This window comes from Mytilus edulis, chromosome 10, assembly GCF_963676685.1.
Source record: "Mytilus edulis chromosome 10, xbMytEdul2.2, whole genome shotgun sequence".
Classification (NCBI taxonomy): Eukaryota; Metazoa; Mollusca; class Bivalvia; order Mytilida; family Mytilidae; genus Mytilus; species Mytilus edulis.
Genome location: NC_092353.1, coordinates 3,372,827 through 3,393,663, shown reverse-complemented (window position 1 = coordinate 3,393,663; position 20,837 = coordinate 3,372,827). Strand labels below are relative to the sequence as shown.

The 20,837-nt window shown below is 32.8% G+C and overlaps 1 protein-coding gene across 1 annotated transcript in view; it reads right to left on the bottom strand.

The window, feature by feature from the left end:
* LOC139493161 (intermembrane lipid transfer protein VPS13A-like) overlaps nucleotides 1–20,837 on the bottom strand; it is a 148,245-nt gene that overhangs the window by 22,677 nt on the left and 104,731 nt on the right. Inside the window, exons 67-76 of the mRNA XM_071281335.1 lie at nucleotides 20,378–20,503; nucleotides 19,344–19,477; nucleotides 17,868–18,006; nucleotides 16,849–16,948; nucleotides 16,347–16,507; nucleotides 15,236–15,286; nucleotides 7,853–8,092; nucleotides 5,540–5,683; nucleotides 2,410–2,561; nucleotides 2,014–2,119 (exon numbers count right to left, since the gene is read on the bottom strand). Coding sequence (XP_071137436.1) covers nucleotides 2,014–2,119; nucleotides 2,410–2,561; nucleotides 5,540–5,683; nucleotides 7,853–8,092; nucleotides 15,236–15,286; nucleotides 16,347–16,507; nucleotides 16,849–16,948; nucleotides 17,868–18,006; nucleotides 19,344–19,477; nucleotides 20,378–20,503 — 1,353 coding nt within the window. The remainder of the gene's footprint in view (nucleotides 1–2,013; nucleotides 2,120–2,409; nucleotides 2,562–5,539; nucleotides 5,684–7,852; nucleotides 8,093–15,235; nucleotides 15,287–16,346; nucleotides 16,508–16,848; nucleotides 16,949–17,867; nucleotides 18,007–19,343; nucleotides 19,478–20,377; nucleotides 20,504–20,837) is intronic.

Below are 20,837 nucleotides of genomic sequence, written 5' to 3'. Positions count from 1 at the left end.
AACAGTATAAGAATTATGATTGAAGTTAATGTATCACAGCAGAATTGTGTAGCATATCTATAGAATTGTCTTACTCTTGTTAACATGTCCTGAAATTAATTTGTGTGTTAAACATCATCACTTTACAATATATATTTAAGGAATGACTGTAATATTTTTTCAGTCTATGAAGAAATAACATAAAAAATTTGGGGCACACTGAATAACGCGCGTAGCAGGTTATTGAACAGTGTGCACCACATTTTTTTATGTTATTTCAAATAGACAGAAAAAAATATTACAGTCATTTCTTATAATTTAATTCTAAATTCCATTTTAAACCGTAGAAAACCATGAAAAAACGTTGATGACGTCACGGTCACATGACTAAATTATAGGTCTACGGGCTCATAACAAAATAATGTCAGCCAATTAGAAGACGTGTTACATCCAAAATTAAATTATATATATATAGATATAATATATGCCATGGAAGAAAACCATAAGACCTAACAATTTTGATAACATCATGTCGACTTGAAATAATATGCATCACATTGAAGTTTCTTTTATGCTTTGAATCCTAGAAGTTGACAGACAGAGAGAGACAATGGGATTAATTTCTATGTCATTTCGTCTTTGATGGAGAATTGACTCACTGGTAATTATACCACATCTTCTTATTCTCATATTAAGAAATAAAATACAACAGACAAGTGAAAACTCCAATTTTCCCACTGTGAACTGTCCCAGTTTAGAAAAAATTCCAGTGCTGATACTGAACATATTTACTTGACATCAACTATACAGAGAAGGCCTAAACTCTGCCACTAGGAATTCTTGGCTTTTCATCAATTTGTTGGCTTACTTGTAAAACAGTAAAAACATGTTTTGGAATATCATATCAACTGAAATATATGCAGGTGCTTTTGAAATGTTAAAAAACAAGGCAAGTCAACAAGTGAAAGAATATTGAAGTAATCTTTTTGGTAGGAAATTTTAATTCTTAAATAGTCCTAACAATTAATTTCGAAATGTAGGTATAACATAGGTTCCTTTTCTTAACATGGGTATGAACCTCTTGATTTATACAAAGGTCACATAAACATAACAACAGTTACTGTGGATTCATTTTTACTTGTGGTATACCAATTTTCGTGGGTTACGTGGATCACAGCGAACCACGAATTTAAGAATTCAACGAAGAATAATCCCGATAAATGTGTATGGAGTCGGATGTTTATTTACGGTTATGTTATGCAGTTCTAGTATAGTGTTGACTAGCGATAAACATTGTAACATAACACATGTTTTTTATTGAAAGAAGATACAAGTAGTTTAATAAAATCAATAATAAATATATCGAATATCAGTGATAATTTACTTTTTGAAATTGATTAAAACTGTTCATGGAAAATAACTGCAAGTTGTTAATTACCGTGTCATACTTTGGTTTACTAGTGATTGAAAATCAATAGGATTAAGTATGGGGATATTGCCCATAGGTAATATTGTTTATGACAGGAACATTTATTTTCACACCTTTTACTTATATGACTGTTTATTATATCGTGATTAGGGAAATGAGCTTTCAATCATTAAGTTTTGATTGCCTTATAGAATTCCGACAAGCATTTATAAATTGTAAAACAAACAAATAATTAGTTGTCTTTGTCCATTATTGTAATAGAAATTTTCAATGAACACTTTAACCTAAAATGACCAAGCGAGGATTTTGACAATTCAAAACTTTTTCAATGAATTCCTTATTTTTTGTTTGTTTTATTATTGATTAAACCAAGGAGGTTATATGATCTCCTAAATCAAAAACAAATCAACGAATTATGTATCTGAATTTTTATATTGTTGTTATCAGCGATCCACGAATTTACGTATACCACGAAACGTCTTTTTTTCACTATCCACGAAAATTGATACCCACAAAAATAAATGAATCCACAGTATCTGCAACTAAATCTAAGGAATAATGATTGGTATGATTTGTTTGCCAGATAAAAGCCTATATAATTTTACCTCTGACTGTTCTTTCTGGAACAATGAAGAGAAGACATCTTGTATGGATACAATAAAACCCCAGTCTAACTGTACATTTAATTCTTGCATAATTATCTGGAACTGTCTGCAAAAAAGCAAAAAGACTACTTCAATCAGTGTTTGGTGATATTGATACGACTAGATTATATATGGAATATTTATTTTTAATGATATATTTCATTATGCACTAAAAAGGTTTATTCAGAATAGTCTGTTTTGTTATACTTAGGAAGGTCAGATATTGAAAACTATGGAAGATCAAATACAAACAGAAATACTTTTTTTTCAAAAACCACGATTACAGGTTTAACCATCTAAATTGGTAAACCAGTCCTACCGGTACTCTGTGGAAGTTTAAAAACTAATATACTATACCTAAACGTATCAATATTGTTTTCAGGAACTTTTCTTCTGATCATGCCAAACTCTAAGAATGGTTTGGGTCCTTTCTTCTTAACTATGTACATAGGTATTGGAGAGGAATACAGAGCTGTCTGGAAATAGGCATCTAACAGCTGATTGTCTATCTGTAAATTATAAAACTGGTTAGTTATATACAAAGATATTTATACTGAATCTGGACTGTGTGTACCAACTGTAGATTTATTTGTGGGTATCAATTTTTGTGGATTGAAGACAAATTACATTTCAATGGATGTTGGATTTGATGGATTTTCCAGTCTCTGCATACAAAACCTATATAAAATTTGTAATTTGTTGAACATTTAAATTTGTGTTTCATCTAAAAAAAATAGTATCCAAAGAATAATAATGAATCCATGTACAGCAAGCCGGAACTTATGTCATGTGTTTAGACTGACATGTGATATATTTAGACATACCTGAACTTTGTGTACTTTAGCATGTATAAATGTCTGGTGTTCTGACAGACTGTAATGGAACAGTAGACCACGACGACACACCCTCCTTAGCTCTCCCATGTAGGGTTTAGACATACCTGAACTTTGTGTACTTTAGCATGTATAAACGTCTGGTGTTCTGACTGACTGTAATGGAACAGCAGGCCTGGAGGACACACCCTTATTAGTTCTATGTAAGGTTTAGACATACCTGAACTTTGTGTACTTTAGCATGTATAAATGTCTGGTGTTCTGACTGACTGTAATGGAACGGCAGGCCTGGAGAACACACCCTTCTTAGCTCTCTAATGTAAGGTTTAGACATACCTGAACTTTGTGTACTTTAGCATGTATAAATGTCTGGTGTTCTGACTGACTGTAATGGAACAGCAGGCCTGGAGGACACACCCTTCTTAGCTCTCTAATGAAAGGTTTAGACATACCTGAACTTTGTGTACTTTAGCATGTATAAACGTCTGGTATTCTGACTAACTGTAATGGAACAGCAGGCCTGGAGGACACACCCTTATTAGTTCTCCTATGTAAGGTTTAGACATACCTGAACTTTGTGTACTTTAGCATGTATAAACGTCTGGTGTTCTGACTGACTGTAATGGAACAGCAGGCCTGGAGGACACACCCTTCTTAGTTCTCCCATGTAAGGTTTAGACATACCTGAACTTTGTGTACTTTAGCATGTATAAATGTCTGGTGTTCAGACGGACTGTAATGGAACAGCAGACCTGGAGGACACACCCTTCTTAGTTCTCCCATGTAAGGTTTAGACATACCTGAACTTTGTGTACTTTAGCATGTATAGATGTCTGGTGTTCTGACTGACTGTAATGGAACGGCAGGCCTGGAGGACACACCCTTCTTAGTTCTCCCATGTAAGGTTTAGACATACCTGAACTTTGTGTACTTTAGCATGTATAAATGTCTGGTGTTCAGACGGACTGTAATGGAACGGCAAGCCTGGAGGACACACCCTTATTAGTTCTCCTATGTAAGGTTTAGACATACCTGAACTTTGTGTACTTTAGCATGTATAAATGTCTGGTGTTCTGACTGACTGTAATGGAACAGCAGGCCTGGAGGACACACCCTTCTTAGTTCTCCCATGTAAGGTTTAGACATACCTGAACTTTGTGTACTTTAGCATGTATAAATGTCTGGTGTTCAGACTGACTGTAATGGAACAGCAGGCCAGAAGGACACACCCTTATTAGTTCTCCCATGTAAGGTTTAGACATACCTGAACTTTGTGTACTTTAGCATGTATAAATGTTTGGTGTTCTGACTGACTGTAATGGAACAGCAGGCCTGGAGGACACACCCTTCTTAGCTCTCTAATGTAAGGTTTAGACATACCTGAACTTTGTGTACTTTAGCATGTATAAATGTCTGGTGTTCTGACTGACTGTAATGGAACAGCAGGCCAGGACACACCCTTCTTAGTTCTCCCATTGGTAGGTTTAGACATACCTGCACTTTGTGTACTTTAGCATGTATAAACGTCTGGTGTTCTGACTGACTGTAATGGAACAGCAGGCCTGGAGGACACACCCTTCTTAGCTCTCTAATGTAAGGTTTAGACATACCTGAACTTTGTGTACTTTAGCATGTATAAATGTCTGGTGTTCTGACTGACTGTGATGGAACAGCAGGCCTGGAGGACACACCCTTCTTAGCTCTCTAATGTAAGGTTTATACATACCTGAACTTTGTGTACTTTAGCATGTATAAACGTCTGGTGTTCTGACTGACTGTAATGGAACAGCAGGCCTGGAGGACACACCCTTCTTAGCTCTCTAATGTAAGGTTTAGACATACCTGAACTTTGTGTACTTTAGCATGTATAAATGTCTGGTGTTCTGACTGACTGTGATGGAACAGCAGGCCTGGAGGACACACCCTTCTTAGCTCTCTAATGTAAGGTTTAGACATACCTGAACTTTGTGTACTTTAGCATGTATAAATGTCTGGTGTTCTGACTGACTGTAATGGAACAGCAGGCCTGGAGGACACACCCTTCTTAGCTCTCTAATGTAAGGTTTAGACATACCTGAACTTTGTGTACTTGAGCATGTATAAACCTCTGGTGTTCTGACTGACTGTAATGGAACAGCAGACCTGGAGGACACACCCTTCTTAGCTCTCCCATGTAAGGTTTAGACATACCTGAACTTTGTGTACTTTAGCATGTATAAATGTCTGGTGTTCTGACTGACTGTGATGGAACAGCAGGCCTGGAGGACACACCCTTCTTAGCTCTCCCATGTAAGGTTTAGACATACCTGAACTTTGTGTACTTTAGCATGTATAAATGTCTGGTGTTCTGACTGACTGTAATGGAACAGCAGGCCTGGAGGACACACCCTCCTTAGCTCTCCCATGTAGGGTTTAGACATACCTGAACTTTGTGTACTTTAGCATGTATAAACGTCTAGTGTTCTGACTGACTGTAATGGAACAGCAGGCCTGGAGGACACACCCTTATTAGTTCTCCTATGTAAAGTTTAGACATACCTGAACTTTGTGTACTTTAGCATGTATAAATGTCTGGGGTTCTGACTGACTGTAATGGAACAGCAGACCTGGAGGACACACCCTTCTTAGCTCTCCCATGTAAGGTTTAGACATACCTGAACTTTGTGTACTTTAGCATGTATAAATGTTTGGTGTTCTGACTGACTGTAATGGAACAGCAGACCTGGAGGACACACCCTTCTTAGCTCTCCCATGTAAGGTTTCATCATCCTCAGTTTACCCACATTACTGAAATCAACCTGAAATACAATGTAAAGACTGATACACATGTTATAATTCAAAACTAAAGTAAGTAGGAAAAATGAAAAAATTCTTTCCATAGAATTTCTTATTTTGAGACAAAACAACTTATCAGCAAATTACATTGTCTGTAGAAAATTTATCAGGGATGTCACATTGTGTGAGGAGAAAAGACCAGAAATAGATAGACAGATTTAGTAAAATGTCAGCCGCTCAATTTTGATGGGCCCTCTCAACAAAAAAGCTAATATGGTGGCTGGTGGTTTATAATTTACAATATCAATATGCAGAAAACACGATAATCCATAATTCTACATACCTGCCAACTTTTGAAAGTGCCCATGGGGGTTTTAGTGCATGAAAACAATTTCAAAGGTTACAATACTTAGTGACGACTATTTTGCGCGTGCTGTTTTGTGGTCTAGAAAAAGTGTCATATTTGTAAGATGAGCTTACATGCCTATTTCTGAAGTTTATTTGCATGATTCTAGTCATTATATATATATCAGTAGAAAAGATGAACATGTGGCTGCAAGACCATGAATTAATTTCATGTAAAAGGATATTAAATAATTGTTGACTTTTCCAATTTCAAATTATGCACAAAAAAGGTCCTTTATCAGGTTGGAAACAACACCTAAGGGTAATCCTTCAATGTAAGGACATTAAAAAAACACTTTTTAAGTAAAAATGAGCACATATTCATATTATTTGAAGAAACTTTTCCCAACATCTTATGATCTATCTGGTATTATATGGTCAACACATGTCCAAGAATTTTGATATGTTCTTGGCCTTATATCTTCTTTATTTTTCAAATTAATTGGACCCTTCATTAGGAAAAGTTGTTCTAAATATAATGTCAGAATTTCCCATTTTTAAGAAAAAACATCTACATTTAATGATTTTTCTATTCTATTAAATGACCCCTTGACTACAGTAAGGGAAGTCCCTCATTTAAGAGATTCCTCATGTGGGGGTTTTCGTTTTGTCCATGTGAAAAATAAAGAATAGTACATTGTACTTTAAATAATTTGGTAATTTAATTGAATACCGGTACATAAATTTATAACATTTTTACAGCAAGTGTATATATATAATATCAATAAATTAGTGAATAAACTACTATTTATTATCTTTATGGTAGTACTGCATCATTAAATTTTATCAATCAGTCATGCTTTTATTATTATTCTGTGTAAGAACCCTCTTGCAGGTGAAAACCCATTTGCCATGTTCACGATTTTAACAAACAGAGGAATACAACACAAGTTCAAAATCTAGGATGTTTGAATATTCTTAAGAGAAAACTTTTTTGATTGGCTGATTTATTTGATCATGAGAAACATAGAATTTGATTGGCTGAACACAATTGTACTCCATTGGACACAGTTCAAAATCGGGAACAATCATATTTTTCGTGTAGATTTTCACAAAATTGTGTTTTAGAGGGTTTTTCACGATTACGATCGTGCAATCGTGACAAAGGTTCCAAATCGTGTAGTACACGCCTAAATCGTGAAAGTTGGCAGGTATGATTCTAATGCAATTATTTTGTAACAATTGTTCTGATTGGATAACAGCAAGCGTAAAATTCTCTATCTCCTTGTCTGTAACTAAGGAAGCCGACATTTTGAATTTCGGAATGTATTGACATGTTATTTCTACAATAATAAACAAAAAACTCACTTGTTGCGCCTAAAAATCTTCTTTTTGTCAAATTTTATTACATTCTGAAGCGGCACAGAAGCCAGAAAACGGCCGGTGTTTATGTTTGACGCCGGAAGCATACCTATGACGTCACCTAGTGTAGGGACCAAAGAACATAACATCTTTTCCCGGAATTTTCTTTAATGAACATTTTACACTGAAATAATGATTGAAATTTAATTATAAACTTGTTTTGCATTAGAATAGAGATAACTGTATTGTATTTGAAGCTTTGCGGACGTCCATCGGTAGTTTTACTGTCGCAAATACCCGTTTACCTGTCTCCGCTCCGCGTCGCCAGGTAAACTAAATTTGCGACAGTAAAACTACCGATGGACGTCCTTAAAGCTTCAAATACAATACAGTTATCTCTTAAATATACAGCATCAGAATACAGCTAGACTACAAGAGTAATATATTTTATTTAACTATTGTCCCCTTCCTATCCCATAACAAACCTCAATCCTGTCTTCTAGATTGGCATGTTCCACTGCATGATTCCATTTGTCCTCCAGCCAGGTGACCAGCGTGACATCCTCTAACATTTTCCATTTGTTTTTGACCTCTATCTCCCACATTGAGGGCATACTACTGATGCTGACGTAGGCCACCTCCTCTTGGGCACGGTTGATGATGGAGACACCTATACCACTCAGAGATAACATGAATACATAGTTAGCCTGTTCTCCTTCTGTCATCTGTAACATACATAGATACTAGTAAAACATAAATAAATACAAAGATATAAATATAGACTGGAGACAAAATTACTGAATTCATGGGAGGGTAACTCTTGAAAATAAATATAAGACAATACAATGTCAACTAAATATTTATTTACCTTGGAAACAAAAAAATCTAAAAATTGAAATAAATCTCATGGACTGTAACTACATGTTTTTCAACACTTTAAACAAAATGAGATTTAAGTTGGTCACAGTGACCTTAATATTTGTGAAAAATTAAAAGATGAAATGTGTTAAACAGCTTTATGAAAAATTGAGTGAAAACTTGAACAAAAACGTATCATATTTTTTTTTCTGAACAGCTTTGAACAGTACAAGAATAAAATTGAGAATGGAAATGGGGAATGTGTCAAAGAGACAACAACCCGACCAAATAAAAAACAACAGCAGAAGGTCACCAACAAGACGAAGACTGATTTAGAGACATTTTTATCATATTGCCATAAGTTACCATTGTTTTCTAAAATGGCTCAACTAAGTCTGTCAAGCATGAAATGAAGGTCAGAAAGAATGTTCTAATTGACAAGTGTGTTTACCTAAAATCTACATGTGCTGCAATGAGTGTTGTTCACCCACTTACTACTACCTCAAGTTCTAGAAGAGACTCAATTTTTAATAACGTAACTAGAACAGATGAATCTTAAACACACTGTGATATATGACAAGAGACATTTAAGTTAAGGTAATTGACTCAAATACTTTTGTTGTACTGTTAAATAGATATATGCATTTATTTTTGTGATTTTACTTTTTAATTACAGACACAAAATCAATTTCAATGTTTCATGTTATAGTTATTACTGATTGGAAAGTACAATGTAAATAGGATATTTCCAATTCTTTAACTAGGACCAATAATTTTATACAAGATTTTTCACCGTTTATCCACAATGATTAGCATTAAAGGGAAACTTCGCAAAAAAATCAAAAATTGATATTATGTCCATTCTGTATAAAAAGGCTCAAATTTATAGATATTAAAGTTTTATTCCGCTAGATAAGAGATCAACATCGATTTTAAAATTTGAGTATCAATTTTCTACGCTCCGCCATCTTGTCATCTTCTACGATTATAATCACGATATGTCTATAAAACACAAAGGACCAAAACTACAGTAACCGATGTAGTCGTAATTGCGTGTCGATATCTTGTCAATCGTACGATTGTTTTATCTGACTAACTATAGACTTGATACGGAAAATGTTCTTATTTTTTTTTAAATGACCATTATTATATATCTGTTATTTTTAAACTGTTAATATTGGAATTAGTTAAAGAGTCACAGTTCAAATAATAAATAAGTGTTCCGTGAAAATTGTTTTCAAAAATCTAATTCGTTCATAATTCTTTAAAGTAATAAACTTTATTCAAATAAATTCGGATCTTTCCTCATCTGATCACCAGCATGGCTAAAGGTATTACTCCCAAAGGTATTGTGAGTCGCGTGAGGACTCAGGTGACACGTCCGGGTATTCAAGCGATTTCCTGTCGGGCTTGCAAGTTCATGCATCGTTTCACTTCTGTAGGTATTGATCAGTGTACACGGCAGACTTATAACTTTCCATTTTGAACTATCAGGTGTATAATACACATCTCTGTCTTGTGTGTCCGAAAGTGATATGATGCCAATAATTTAACTCGTACGCTTGTTTATAAATAACATTTCTGGTGTAAAGAATATTATTTATGAAAATATAAAAAATACCACAAAAAAAAAAGATTTGAAGAAATAAAAATCTATATACATATTTTTTCCGAGGGTTAATTTGGGAAAATGTAATTTGTCAATAGTAAAGGACAGACTGGTACATACCAAAAATATTGATTTAAAAAATGTACGCACTTGTCGATGTTGGCTTATACGCCTGGATAGAAAGTTACGGAACTATAGTGCAATTTAAAATATATACATGTATCAGACTATATTGTATACCAAAAGAAGAAGAAGAAGAAGAAGAAGAGAACCAGTTTGATTTAAATACAGGTCGATATATATCTTGCTTTGGTTCATCGAAGTTATGAACATAGTAAAATCCCAGTTTTATGTATCAATTAGATTGTTCTCGAATAAAGGAAGAAATTCGTCATCATCACAATTGTTCCGACATTCATGTAAAATATATGCAACTGGACGTACACTAACAATCCCAAAGGGGTGTGAGTATTTTCTAGGAAAACTATTGAGTATTAAAGTTTCAAATCAATTTCGGGATTTATTTTCTTTCTTGCCGTGATATATGATAGCAATTTAAAGAATAAACTGCTTGTTCGCTTTAGCGGTATCAGAGACATGTATATATGTCTCTGGCGGTATTCTTGCCAGTTGAACAGCCTTATAAGTTACATTCAAAAATAGGGAAAGATGACATAAAATTCGCTGTCTTTTGTTTTTGAACATCGTTGGTCAAATAGATAGAGTATTATACGTTGTGAGACGAGGACTATTTCAACAAATACTATAAATACAAGTGGAAGTTTTCGTTTTTTGCAATTTGAGAGTAAATGATGTATCAAACGTTCAAGAATACGCATGTAAAATGTGTCACTGGATATAAAAAAAAATCAATCTCAAAACCTACTTCCGTATGGAACTTCCCCTTTCAGTGACCTGCAAATTTAACAGATGATACACTTTATAAGATTTGCATGTCCAACAACGACCCACTACTCTACATGTGTTACTGACAGCCTAAGATAGTAATTCTTCTGTTAGGTCAATTCTCTTTCGAACAATACCAGAAAACATGGAAAATAAGTTCTTTAAATTTTGACTCTGGAATTAACACCATTTTTTCGTGCGACAAACTTTATTTCTGGCGATGAGCAGACATGGACGGAAAACAATAAACAGATAGGTTTAATATTTGTTCATTCATTTAACATGTATAATATGAATACGATTGTACTTAAAAAAAAACTTATATAGTTAGTTTCAAGAACAACCGGGTTCAGACAAACTGTTATGAAATCGATGCTGTTACTTATGCATTCACCCAATTCAATATTACGATCAAAGAGAGAAAATTAGTGGCAACATAGACATTCCGTTAATAACGGCATAAGTATGCAGTTAGTACACGAACACCAATCTGTGTTTTAAAAACTAGCGATGGTTGCTAAGGATATCTTGATTTCGGGAACTTTCTGCAGCTTCCATTTTATGGAGCTCTTCTTCGGTATACCCTGGCTCTAGTGCGTACCCAATATGACCATACTCGTCAAAATCTGACTCTTTTGACTGACTGGAACCACTGTTATAGTACTATCATTCTCCGAACAAGATTTTTATTTATGATTTTATGATAAATTTTTGGACCATATATAAACTGTTCTATAAAAACAAGCACGCAAAAATCATAAGATAGAAATATAAGTAATATGTGAGTAAAGTTAATTGAATCATTTAAGTTAATATCCTTTGGGCTCGAATGTAGTTAACTAATAAATGTGTTTTATAGGATAGCTCAAATCCTCATCCAAATAATATAATCTAGTATATGTAATAAAACCCTTCCTACTACACCGAGTTTTAATGCCAAGCGGTAGACATATTTTAGGTACCAATTAAGTAATTGAATGAGTAATAGATAACAATAATTAATCATGAATGTGCAAAGATTTAAAAACAAAAGTATTTTTCTTTGTTCGTACATATTATACTCCGCTTCGGTAGATTTATCTACTTATCTTCAGATAGTTTCAGATATACATTAATACATGGCTTTCAAAAGTCTAAATGTAAGTGTTCTCGTACATTTTTTGCCTAATAAAGAAAATCAAAATGCTTTGGTAAAGCTATTTCTAATTCCCCCTTTTTAATGAGACATACATCAAGGACAAGAGGTGTATATCATTTCATTCTGACACATGAATTAAGTTTCCCGTCTTAACCGAAAATTGTTTAAATTTTATTACTTAGTAAATTAATTTATTTGAATTGAAATAAATGATACAGCAAATATAATTAAATAATTCCACGGCGATCTATTTTTATTTGTAACAAACTTGAAACTTGAATTAGTATTATAGATGTGTATATTGAATGCTCACTTGTTTTATAATCCACTGATCCGAATAGACAGTCACACCTGGCAAGGTGTGCCCTAGAGGCGTGGTTAAATACCGAAGTGCAAATAACAATTTACCTTTCAACAAGCCATCTAAGAGTATTCAATTTGCCACAGAACCGTGAATACACACATCGTATAAATCTAGTCAAAGCAGAGATAGTAAAAGGTCAATAAGAGTACACCAACATATTGTCTTTACAGATTATTGTACTTTAATTTGTTCACCTCATATATCAGTCCGAAAATGCATTAATTAATAAATTTATAACTTTTTTGGTTGTCTACTAAAATAATTCGAATATATACGTTTAACATAGAAAATTTATCTCATGAATGTGTACAATTGCACGTCTGTGCGTCTTATCTTCTTATTATCGGATGTTTATTAGATAAACCATAAGTCATCGGCGCGCTTACGATTACGTTTAAATATCATTAAAAACCAAGACTTTTACTGATTGTATTTTAAATCCCGGCATGCAAAAACCAGGAGAAAACGTCACGACCTACAGGAAGTAGTTAAACAAATTTCATTAATTGTTGAATTTCTCCTTTTTTACTGGACATATAGCGATAAAACTTTGTGAATATATATATTTTGTCATAATGAACATATTTAAACCATAAGTTAAAAATCGCGAATTTTCCCTTTAAGCAATTAATTGGAATCATAGCGAAAATGCTTATTTTAAAAGCTTATTTTTTAAGCTTCTTATTTTCCTTATATTACAGATGCTTATTGAATTATCTCTTATTAGTATGAATTAATAAGAATCATAACAGATCACACATTCTACCACACATTATGGTTTAATATAAAAGATTAAATAAAGCTACATTGATTCGACTACTTCATTCTTGATTAATTTGAGGGAATATATTAAATATGTCATATAGCATATATAATTATAGTTTTTAAACGTACTAATCATAAAAAGTCTATTTATCCATCGATTATCATAAATAATCATAAAAGGTTTTGTGAAACCCTGTGTCTTTCTAGCATTTGCTGCTGTGTAAAAGTCTGATGTTGACTGCTTTAAACTATTAAAGCGCATTTACAAATTTACAAATGAGACTGAATCCAAATATTGATGCTGCTGCTGACATAATATGCATGCAGGAACCATGATTATTTTTCTACTACAAAATGCTGCAGGATTGACAATTAAGATAAATAAATATTAAGTTCATTCAACAAACCGAAAACAGATGGAAAAGTTAGTGTCTGAAAAGCCCAAAAAGTGTCAACACCCTACGACTTATCACTGTGAAAAGTGTGAAAAACATATGCTGAACAAGAGGAGTGATGGAGAAGATGAGTGTAATATACTCCCAACTAATGTGGAGAGGGAAATAGCATTGTATATTTTGTATCAAATTGTGATTTCAGATGTTGAAATTCAAATTAAATCTTGGAACGCTGCATTCAAATAAATCTTTGATATCCATTTTCAATGAATTTTAATTTTCAAGTTTGGTGGAAAACCTATTTGTTTCTAAAGCATGATTTATTGTATTTTCTAACTGTCTAAATTAAAGTACTTCATTTTGTTCATTGTTTAAAGTCATATATATGGTGATATAAAGTCGTTAATTCCTATGTCATTTAATCACTCCTTTATGTTATTTTTATAGTACATGTATAATGCAAATGTTGAAATTAATAATTTAAATCTGTATTTACTTTTTTGTTAATAAGAATAGAAAATAAACAGCTGTGCCATGAGCGCATGATACGGCCGACGTCTTGTGTGGAAGTTTTATGCAATAATCATAAATAGTTTCTGAGAAAGTTTTAAGCAATAACCATTTATTGTTTTTGAGACATGGCGGGACATGAGAAACCCCCCCCCCCCCCCCCCTGTTTTTTTTTTTTTTACAAATATCACTAAAATAAAATTTTGAATCAAATCAAAAAGTATACAGATCTTTTGATTAATATAACAAAGAAGTGTGTACAGTTTCAAGCAATAATCATCAATTGTTTTTGAGATACAGCGTGACATGTAAAAAAAAAAAACCTCCCCTTTTTTACAAAATACTCAATAACTCAAAAATAAAATTTTGAGTCATCACCAAAAAGTATACAGATCTTAAGATTAATATAACAAAGAAGTGTGTAAAGTTTTAAGCAATAATCATAAATCGTTTTTGAGATACGGCACGACATGTAAAAACCCCCTCCCCCTTTTTTACAAAATACTCAATAACTCAAAAATGAAATTTTGAATCATCACCAAAAAGTATACAGATCTTTAGATTAATATAACAAAGAAGTGTGTAAAGTTTTAAGCAATAATCATAAATCGTTTTTGAGATATGGCGCGACATGTAAAAAACCCCTCCCCCTTTTTTACAAAATACTCAATAACTCAAAAATGAAATTTTGAATCATCACCAAAAAGTATACAGATATTAATATTAATATAACTAAGAAGTGTGTAAAGTTTTAAGCAATAATCAAGAATCGTTTATGAGATACGGTGCGACATGTGAAAAAAAACACACCCCTGTTTTAGTTACAAAGTGCCGTAACTCAAAAAGTTTAAATCCTATTTTCACCAAAAAGTATACAGATCATTTGACCATCATAAAAAACAACTATATTAAGTTTCATGAAATTTAGATAAGTCGTTCTCAAGTTACGGTGCGACATGTGTATGCCGGACAGACAGACGGACAGACGGACGGACACCGGACATTTGTATACCATAATACGTCCCGTCAAAATTTTGACGGGCGTATAAAAACAGCACACATCACCTACTGGTATTAACCAAAAATATAAGTAATTATCATTGCTCTTTTTGAGTTAGTTCTCCATAAAATTTAACAATTCTTTTAAATGAGATTACACCAATATATTGTATAAGATACTGAAATTTTGTTATATTATTTCTGATATTTTAAAATACCAACAATACATTTGTACCTGTATATATAAGTATATAACAAAGAACATACACTACCATACAAAGCTAAGGGGTGTATATTAGATTGGATATTAGCCAGGCATTATACCTTTACTCCGGTACCCATGTCATGATCCTTGGTCATACTACCAACGTGGCTCTAGATGGTGCAACATAAATAGAGTTAAATAAAGCAAAAACAACAAGCTAAGCAAATCAAATTATAACAATATATATAATATGTATCTCATGCAAACAATATAATATTAATCACATGCAATGTAGCAATTAATCTGTACTTGCCAAATTTTTCATGGGAGAAAATTTCAGTGAAAATGCATGAAATTACCAACTATGTTGTGCTAAAGACACTATATAACTAATCTAACATGCACAACCCTTTTTTTTTTATTTTTGCATTTTTGAAATGTATAAAGAAATTTATATATTTATGTGGGAGACCAAACATGCAAACTTTTTCTTTCATAAAAATGGTTTCACTTTAAAACCAAATTTTGAAATGAAAAATATAAACATGCAAAAACGTGACTAATAAAATAAAACAATAAATTATTGAACATAACAGTAACTTATACATTTGTAACAATCTACCAGAATTTTAGTGAATCGGGACTGAATATCATTTCTTTCTATCACAAGCTAAAATAAATATACAAGTGTGCTAAGACAATGTTAAATCATTCATGCAGATTACACAACAGAAAAGAAGCATATATTTGTATATATATATAGTCACATGCATCTAAATTACCAGGCTGATGCTAAAGCAAACTGATCTTTTCATTCTAAAAGACTAATCTATATAACCTATCCTTCTTCTATAGAAGAAGTCAGACTAACTCCAAGCAATTAATCTATATCATGGAATTAACTTTCATTTCATTTATGGAATAAGGTCCTCCTTTGTGTGCCTATAGAAACATGCACATTTACTTGTGTTAAAGCCAGTGGAATAGTCTCAAAACTTTTCCCACATAATTTTAGTTACTACTATTTACTACTTACTGAATAAGGTTTAGAACACCATAGACTATAGAGTTTTGTAATTTGACTGTGAAGAAAGGGTACTACAATAAATAAATGACAAAAAAATATCCCCAAAATTAAGAGTATTAAGAAAATTGGATCCATTAAAGAGACTTTTCTTGCTAAAGTTTCAAACTTAATAAATAATGAAGACAATATTTGATGTTAATTACCAGTCTAGCTGCCTCAGCTATTTGTTTATCACAAGTAAACAATACCACTCTCTGTTGACCATCCAGGAATGATACCCAGTATATTGTCATCTTGTACGACTTTGTCTTCATCTTGGCTTGGTGTTTGGGACTATCTACAGTATCTATTACATCACTATCATCTGAAAGAAATATGAAATAATATTCACTTGGCAAAGGTGACCTGGGACTATTTACTGTATCTATTACATCACTATCATCTGAAAGAAATATAAAATAATGTTCATCTGGCAAAGATTACATATCTTGTCTCACATTATACCAAACTTTAATAATTACACATATCACAGCCATAATTTTCAAGTTTTCAATGCAAAAGATTGGTTAGCAGTAAAATGATCGAAAGAATGTAAAACACTTTGGGATATACATTATTGTTTTTTTCCCGAACACCTAATTGAAAATATGATGGCAACTTAAAACTGTGCCACAATGTGTGGCATGATAAAAAGAATACACCTACCATCAGGACTACTATCTATTCTGTTAGACTGATCTTTATATCTGTAAGTATCTGCTACAGGCACTTGCTGTACAGTCAAGTTCTTACAATCATAACTATCCTACAAAAACAACTTGCTTAGATCAAACTTTCTGAGAATATATCTGTCAATTGACATTTAATATACAACTCCTTTATTTTCATCTAAATTGAAGTTTTACATGCATAAAGTAATCCTAGGTTCTGACAGTTATCCCATGTGGTCTTAAGGTGGCTAGGGTGTCTTAATTAAAATTGATAGAATTATTTGATAACTTGTCAAAGTGAAGTTTTTATCATGCTTTTTTCAAAAATATATCAAAAAGTATGGATCACCGGTCTTTTTTTTAGGCTACAGGGTTGACAATTAACATTAACATTAGCATGGAAAACTAAATTTTGTGTAATAAAAAAAAAACGTACTATCAGAACTTGAGAATGAGAATATTGCTCTTATTGCTTTCAGATAAGAAATAGAAAAAAATGGGGTCACCGAAATTTGTTTTCTTGCTACATATCAAAATAGGTAAATTCATAACACTTTCTATTATAAAAATTACTTTATCTGAGTTATCTCCCCTTATTTGGCAAAGTTGAAAAAATCTACTCAAACATGTTTTTGAGAAATTACAGCTGTAACTATAGTATAATAAATTACATACAACTCTCAAAATTTGCACATTTCATCAAATACCTAGACCAAAGCTTTCTGCTTCTACAAAATCCAAGATGGAGGAAGACACCCAAGCCACCTTAAGGGGAATTGAGCTTTGAGATTGGGTCTATACTTTACCTTGGTAATATCTAGCTCTAGATTATGTTTATCAGACCCTCCATACACATTTATTAGATGGGGTCTATACTTACTATAATGATATCAAGTTCTAGATCCTGTTTATTGGACCCTCCATACATGTTCCAAATAAGTTTTTTGGTGCCTGCAGGTTCATCCCAGGTGGTTTTTAAGGACATTGGTACATTAGATGGGGTCTATACTTTACCTTAGTGATATCTAGCTCAAGGTCCTGTTTATTAGACCCTCCATACACATTCCACATCAGTTTCCTGGTGCCTGCAGGTTCATCCCAGGTATACAGCACTGACTGGTCAGCTCCTAACACTGTCATCTGGTGCTGGTTACTGTAATATATTATAATAATTTGGTGGTAATTGGTAGGATTTGATACTATTTTTGGTTGCTGTTAAAAATGATAATTTGTTTTGGTTAATTCTTAACTTAATACATTGAAGCAATTTATGAGTTATTGTGCAGATTTTACAGTTTTTCAGGATTCATGTAAAACATGTTTGACCTATAATGGTTTGCTTTTTTTAAATTGTTATTTGAATGGAGAGTTGACTCATTGGCACTCACACCACATCTTCCTATGTCTATTAACTATATCATTTATTTAAACATAATGGGTTAACTGTGTATTACATGAATTGAAAGTTTTTAAGAATCAACTATAAACTAATAAGTAATGTAAAAAATCCTCGTCACTGCACGTAATACATTATATTTGACTTTTAAATCCTTTCGAATGTTTATATTCCTGACTGCTATACTACCAATGTCGTAATAAATGAATGTAATAGAACTTTACCATTGATGTATTACAAAGAAGACATCCTCACACAAGTTTTCTATCCTGACAGGCAAGTCACCAATGTCATAATCAGTGAATGTAATAGACACTTACCATTGATGTACATGTATTACAATGAAGACATCCTCACACAAGTTTTCTATCCTGACAGGCGAGTCACCAATGTCATAATCAGTGAATGTAATAGAACTTTACCATTGATGTATTACAATGAAGACATCCTCACACAAGTTTTCTATCCTGACAGGCGAGTCACCAATGTCATAATCAGTGAATGTAATAGACACTTACCATTGATGTATTACAATGAAGACATCCTCACACAAGTTTTCTATCCTGACAGGCGAGTCACCAATGTCATAATCAGTGAATGTAATAGAACTTTACCATTGATGTATTACAATGAAGACATCCTCACACAAGTTTTCTATCCTGACAGGCGAGAAACCAATGTCATAATCAGTGAATGTAATAGAACTTTACCATTGATGTATTACAATGAAGACATCCTCACACAAGTTTTTTATCCTGACAGGCGAGTCACCAATGTCATAATCAGTGAATGTAATAGACACTTACCATTGATGTATTACAATGAAGACATCCTCACACAAGTTTTCTATCCTGACAGGCGAGTCACCAATGTCATAATCAGTGAATGTAATAGACACTTACCATTGATGTATTACAATGAAGACATCCTCACACAAGTTTTTTATCCTGACAGGCGAGTCACCAATGTCATAATCAGTGAATGTAATAGACACTTACCATTGATGTATTACAATGAAGACATCCTCACACAAGTTTTCTATCCTGACAGGCGAGTCACCAATGTCATAATCAGTGAATGTAATAGACACTTACCATTGATGTATTACAATGAAGACATCCTCACACAAGTTTTCTATCCTGACAGGCGAGTCACCAATGTCATAATCAGTGAATGTAATAGACCTGGGAGATTCTATTCCTCCTGAGACATTAACACACATTGCTCTCTGAAGATAAAAACATTGTCATACATGTGATTTAGTAATCTAAAAGGACCCTTACGATTTTTTTGCACATGTGAACATATTATTTGTTTCGTTCTTGAGAAATGTATTCAAGAATTTAAATGATTTAATTTACATCATGTCCAATTTATCCCTTTCTGCATACAAGATTTGTCAGTTTTGATCATTTTATAAATATAAGAATAACCATGGACACAGTTGCCCCTGCTAGCAAATATACAGCAATTTCAATACTTTTTTTCTATTTATAAAGTGACATAACATGATAATATTGAAAGTAACATCACCTATTACATATATATCGTTCTTTGTTACTTTTTTTTATTATATACCCCATCTTCCATTCTCATCATAATGTTGATCAGCAGATAAAAAAAAGATGTTAGTATTTTTACATATTAACTAATGATCTTGTCCCTAGGTAACACGGCTTTGATCTACAGGTACAGAAATGTTATTGTTTTTACTTGTCTCTAGGTAAAGCATTTAACACGGTTTTGATCTACAGGTACAGAAATGTTATTGTTTTTACAAGTATGTTTCCCTTTTTATTATGAGTATATAATCACATACAGTGTGAAAAAAGGTATTTAATTATTTGTATATAAGTTCACCACCTGGAGTTCAGTATATTGCACAGAGACTTGATAAAAATTACATCAGCCCTTTTTACAAGGAAACAGTTGATTAAGTACAAAGAAAGCTGTTATTATAGGTAAACTTACCATATGGTCTATCCTACAAATATTTTTACACAATAGTATTCAGAAAATGTACAAAAAGTTGATATTTAAAAAATGCCATTCTCTATTCTAACGAGAAACCCACATAATGTTTGTTACAAATTATTAATAATGCTTCTATTTTTGTTTTTAAACGTACCCCATTTTCCATTCTGAGTACAGTGTTACACACAGTGTTGATTGGTATGTAAGACGAGGATATATTACTGTTGTCATATCGTACACATAACTTCCCATTGTCTGTACACGGCCAAAATGGGCTGCACTGAAAACACAGAAACACAATTTTTTCAGTTACAACTAAGACAAAACTTTCTGTAAAAGTCACCTGAACATTTAAAAATTCTCAAAAAGAAGGAAAATAAGTAACAACAAGAATGTGTCCACAGTACACGGATGCCCCACTCGCACTATCATTTTCTTTGTTTAGTGGACCGTGAAATTGGAATAAATTCTCTAATTTGGCATTAAAATTAGAATGATCTTATCAAAGGGAACATGTATACTAAGTTTCAAGTTGATTGGACTTCTACTATATCAAAAACTACCTTGACCAAAAACTTTATCCTGAAATTTGCACTATCATTTTCTATGTTTAG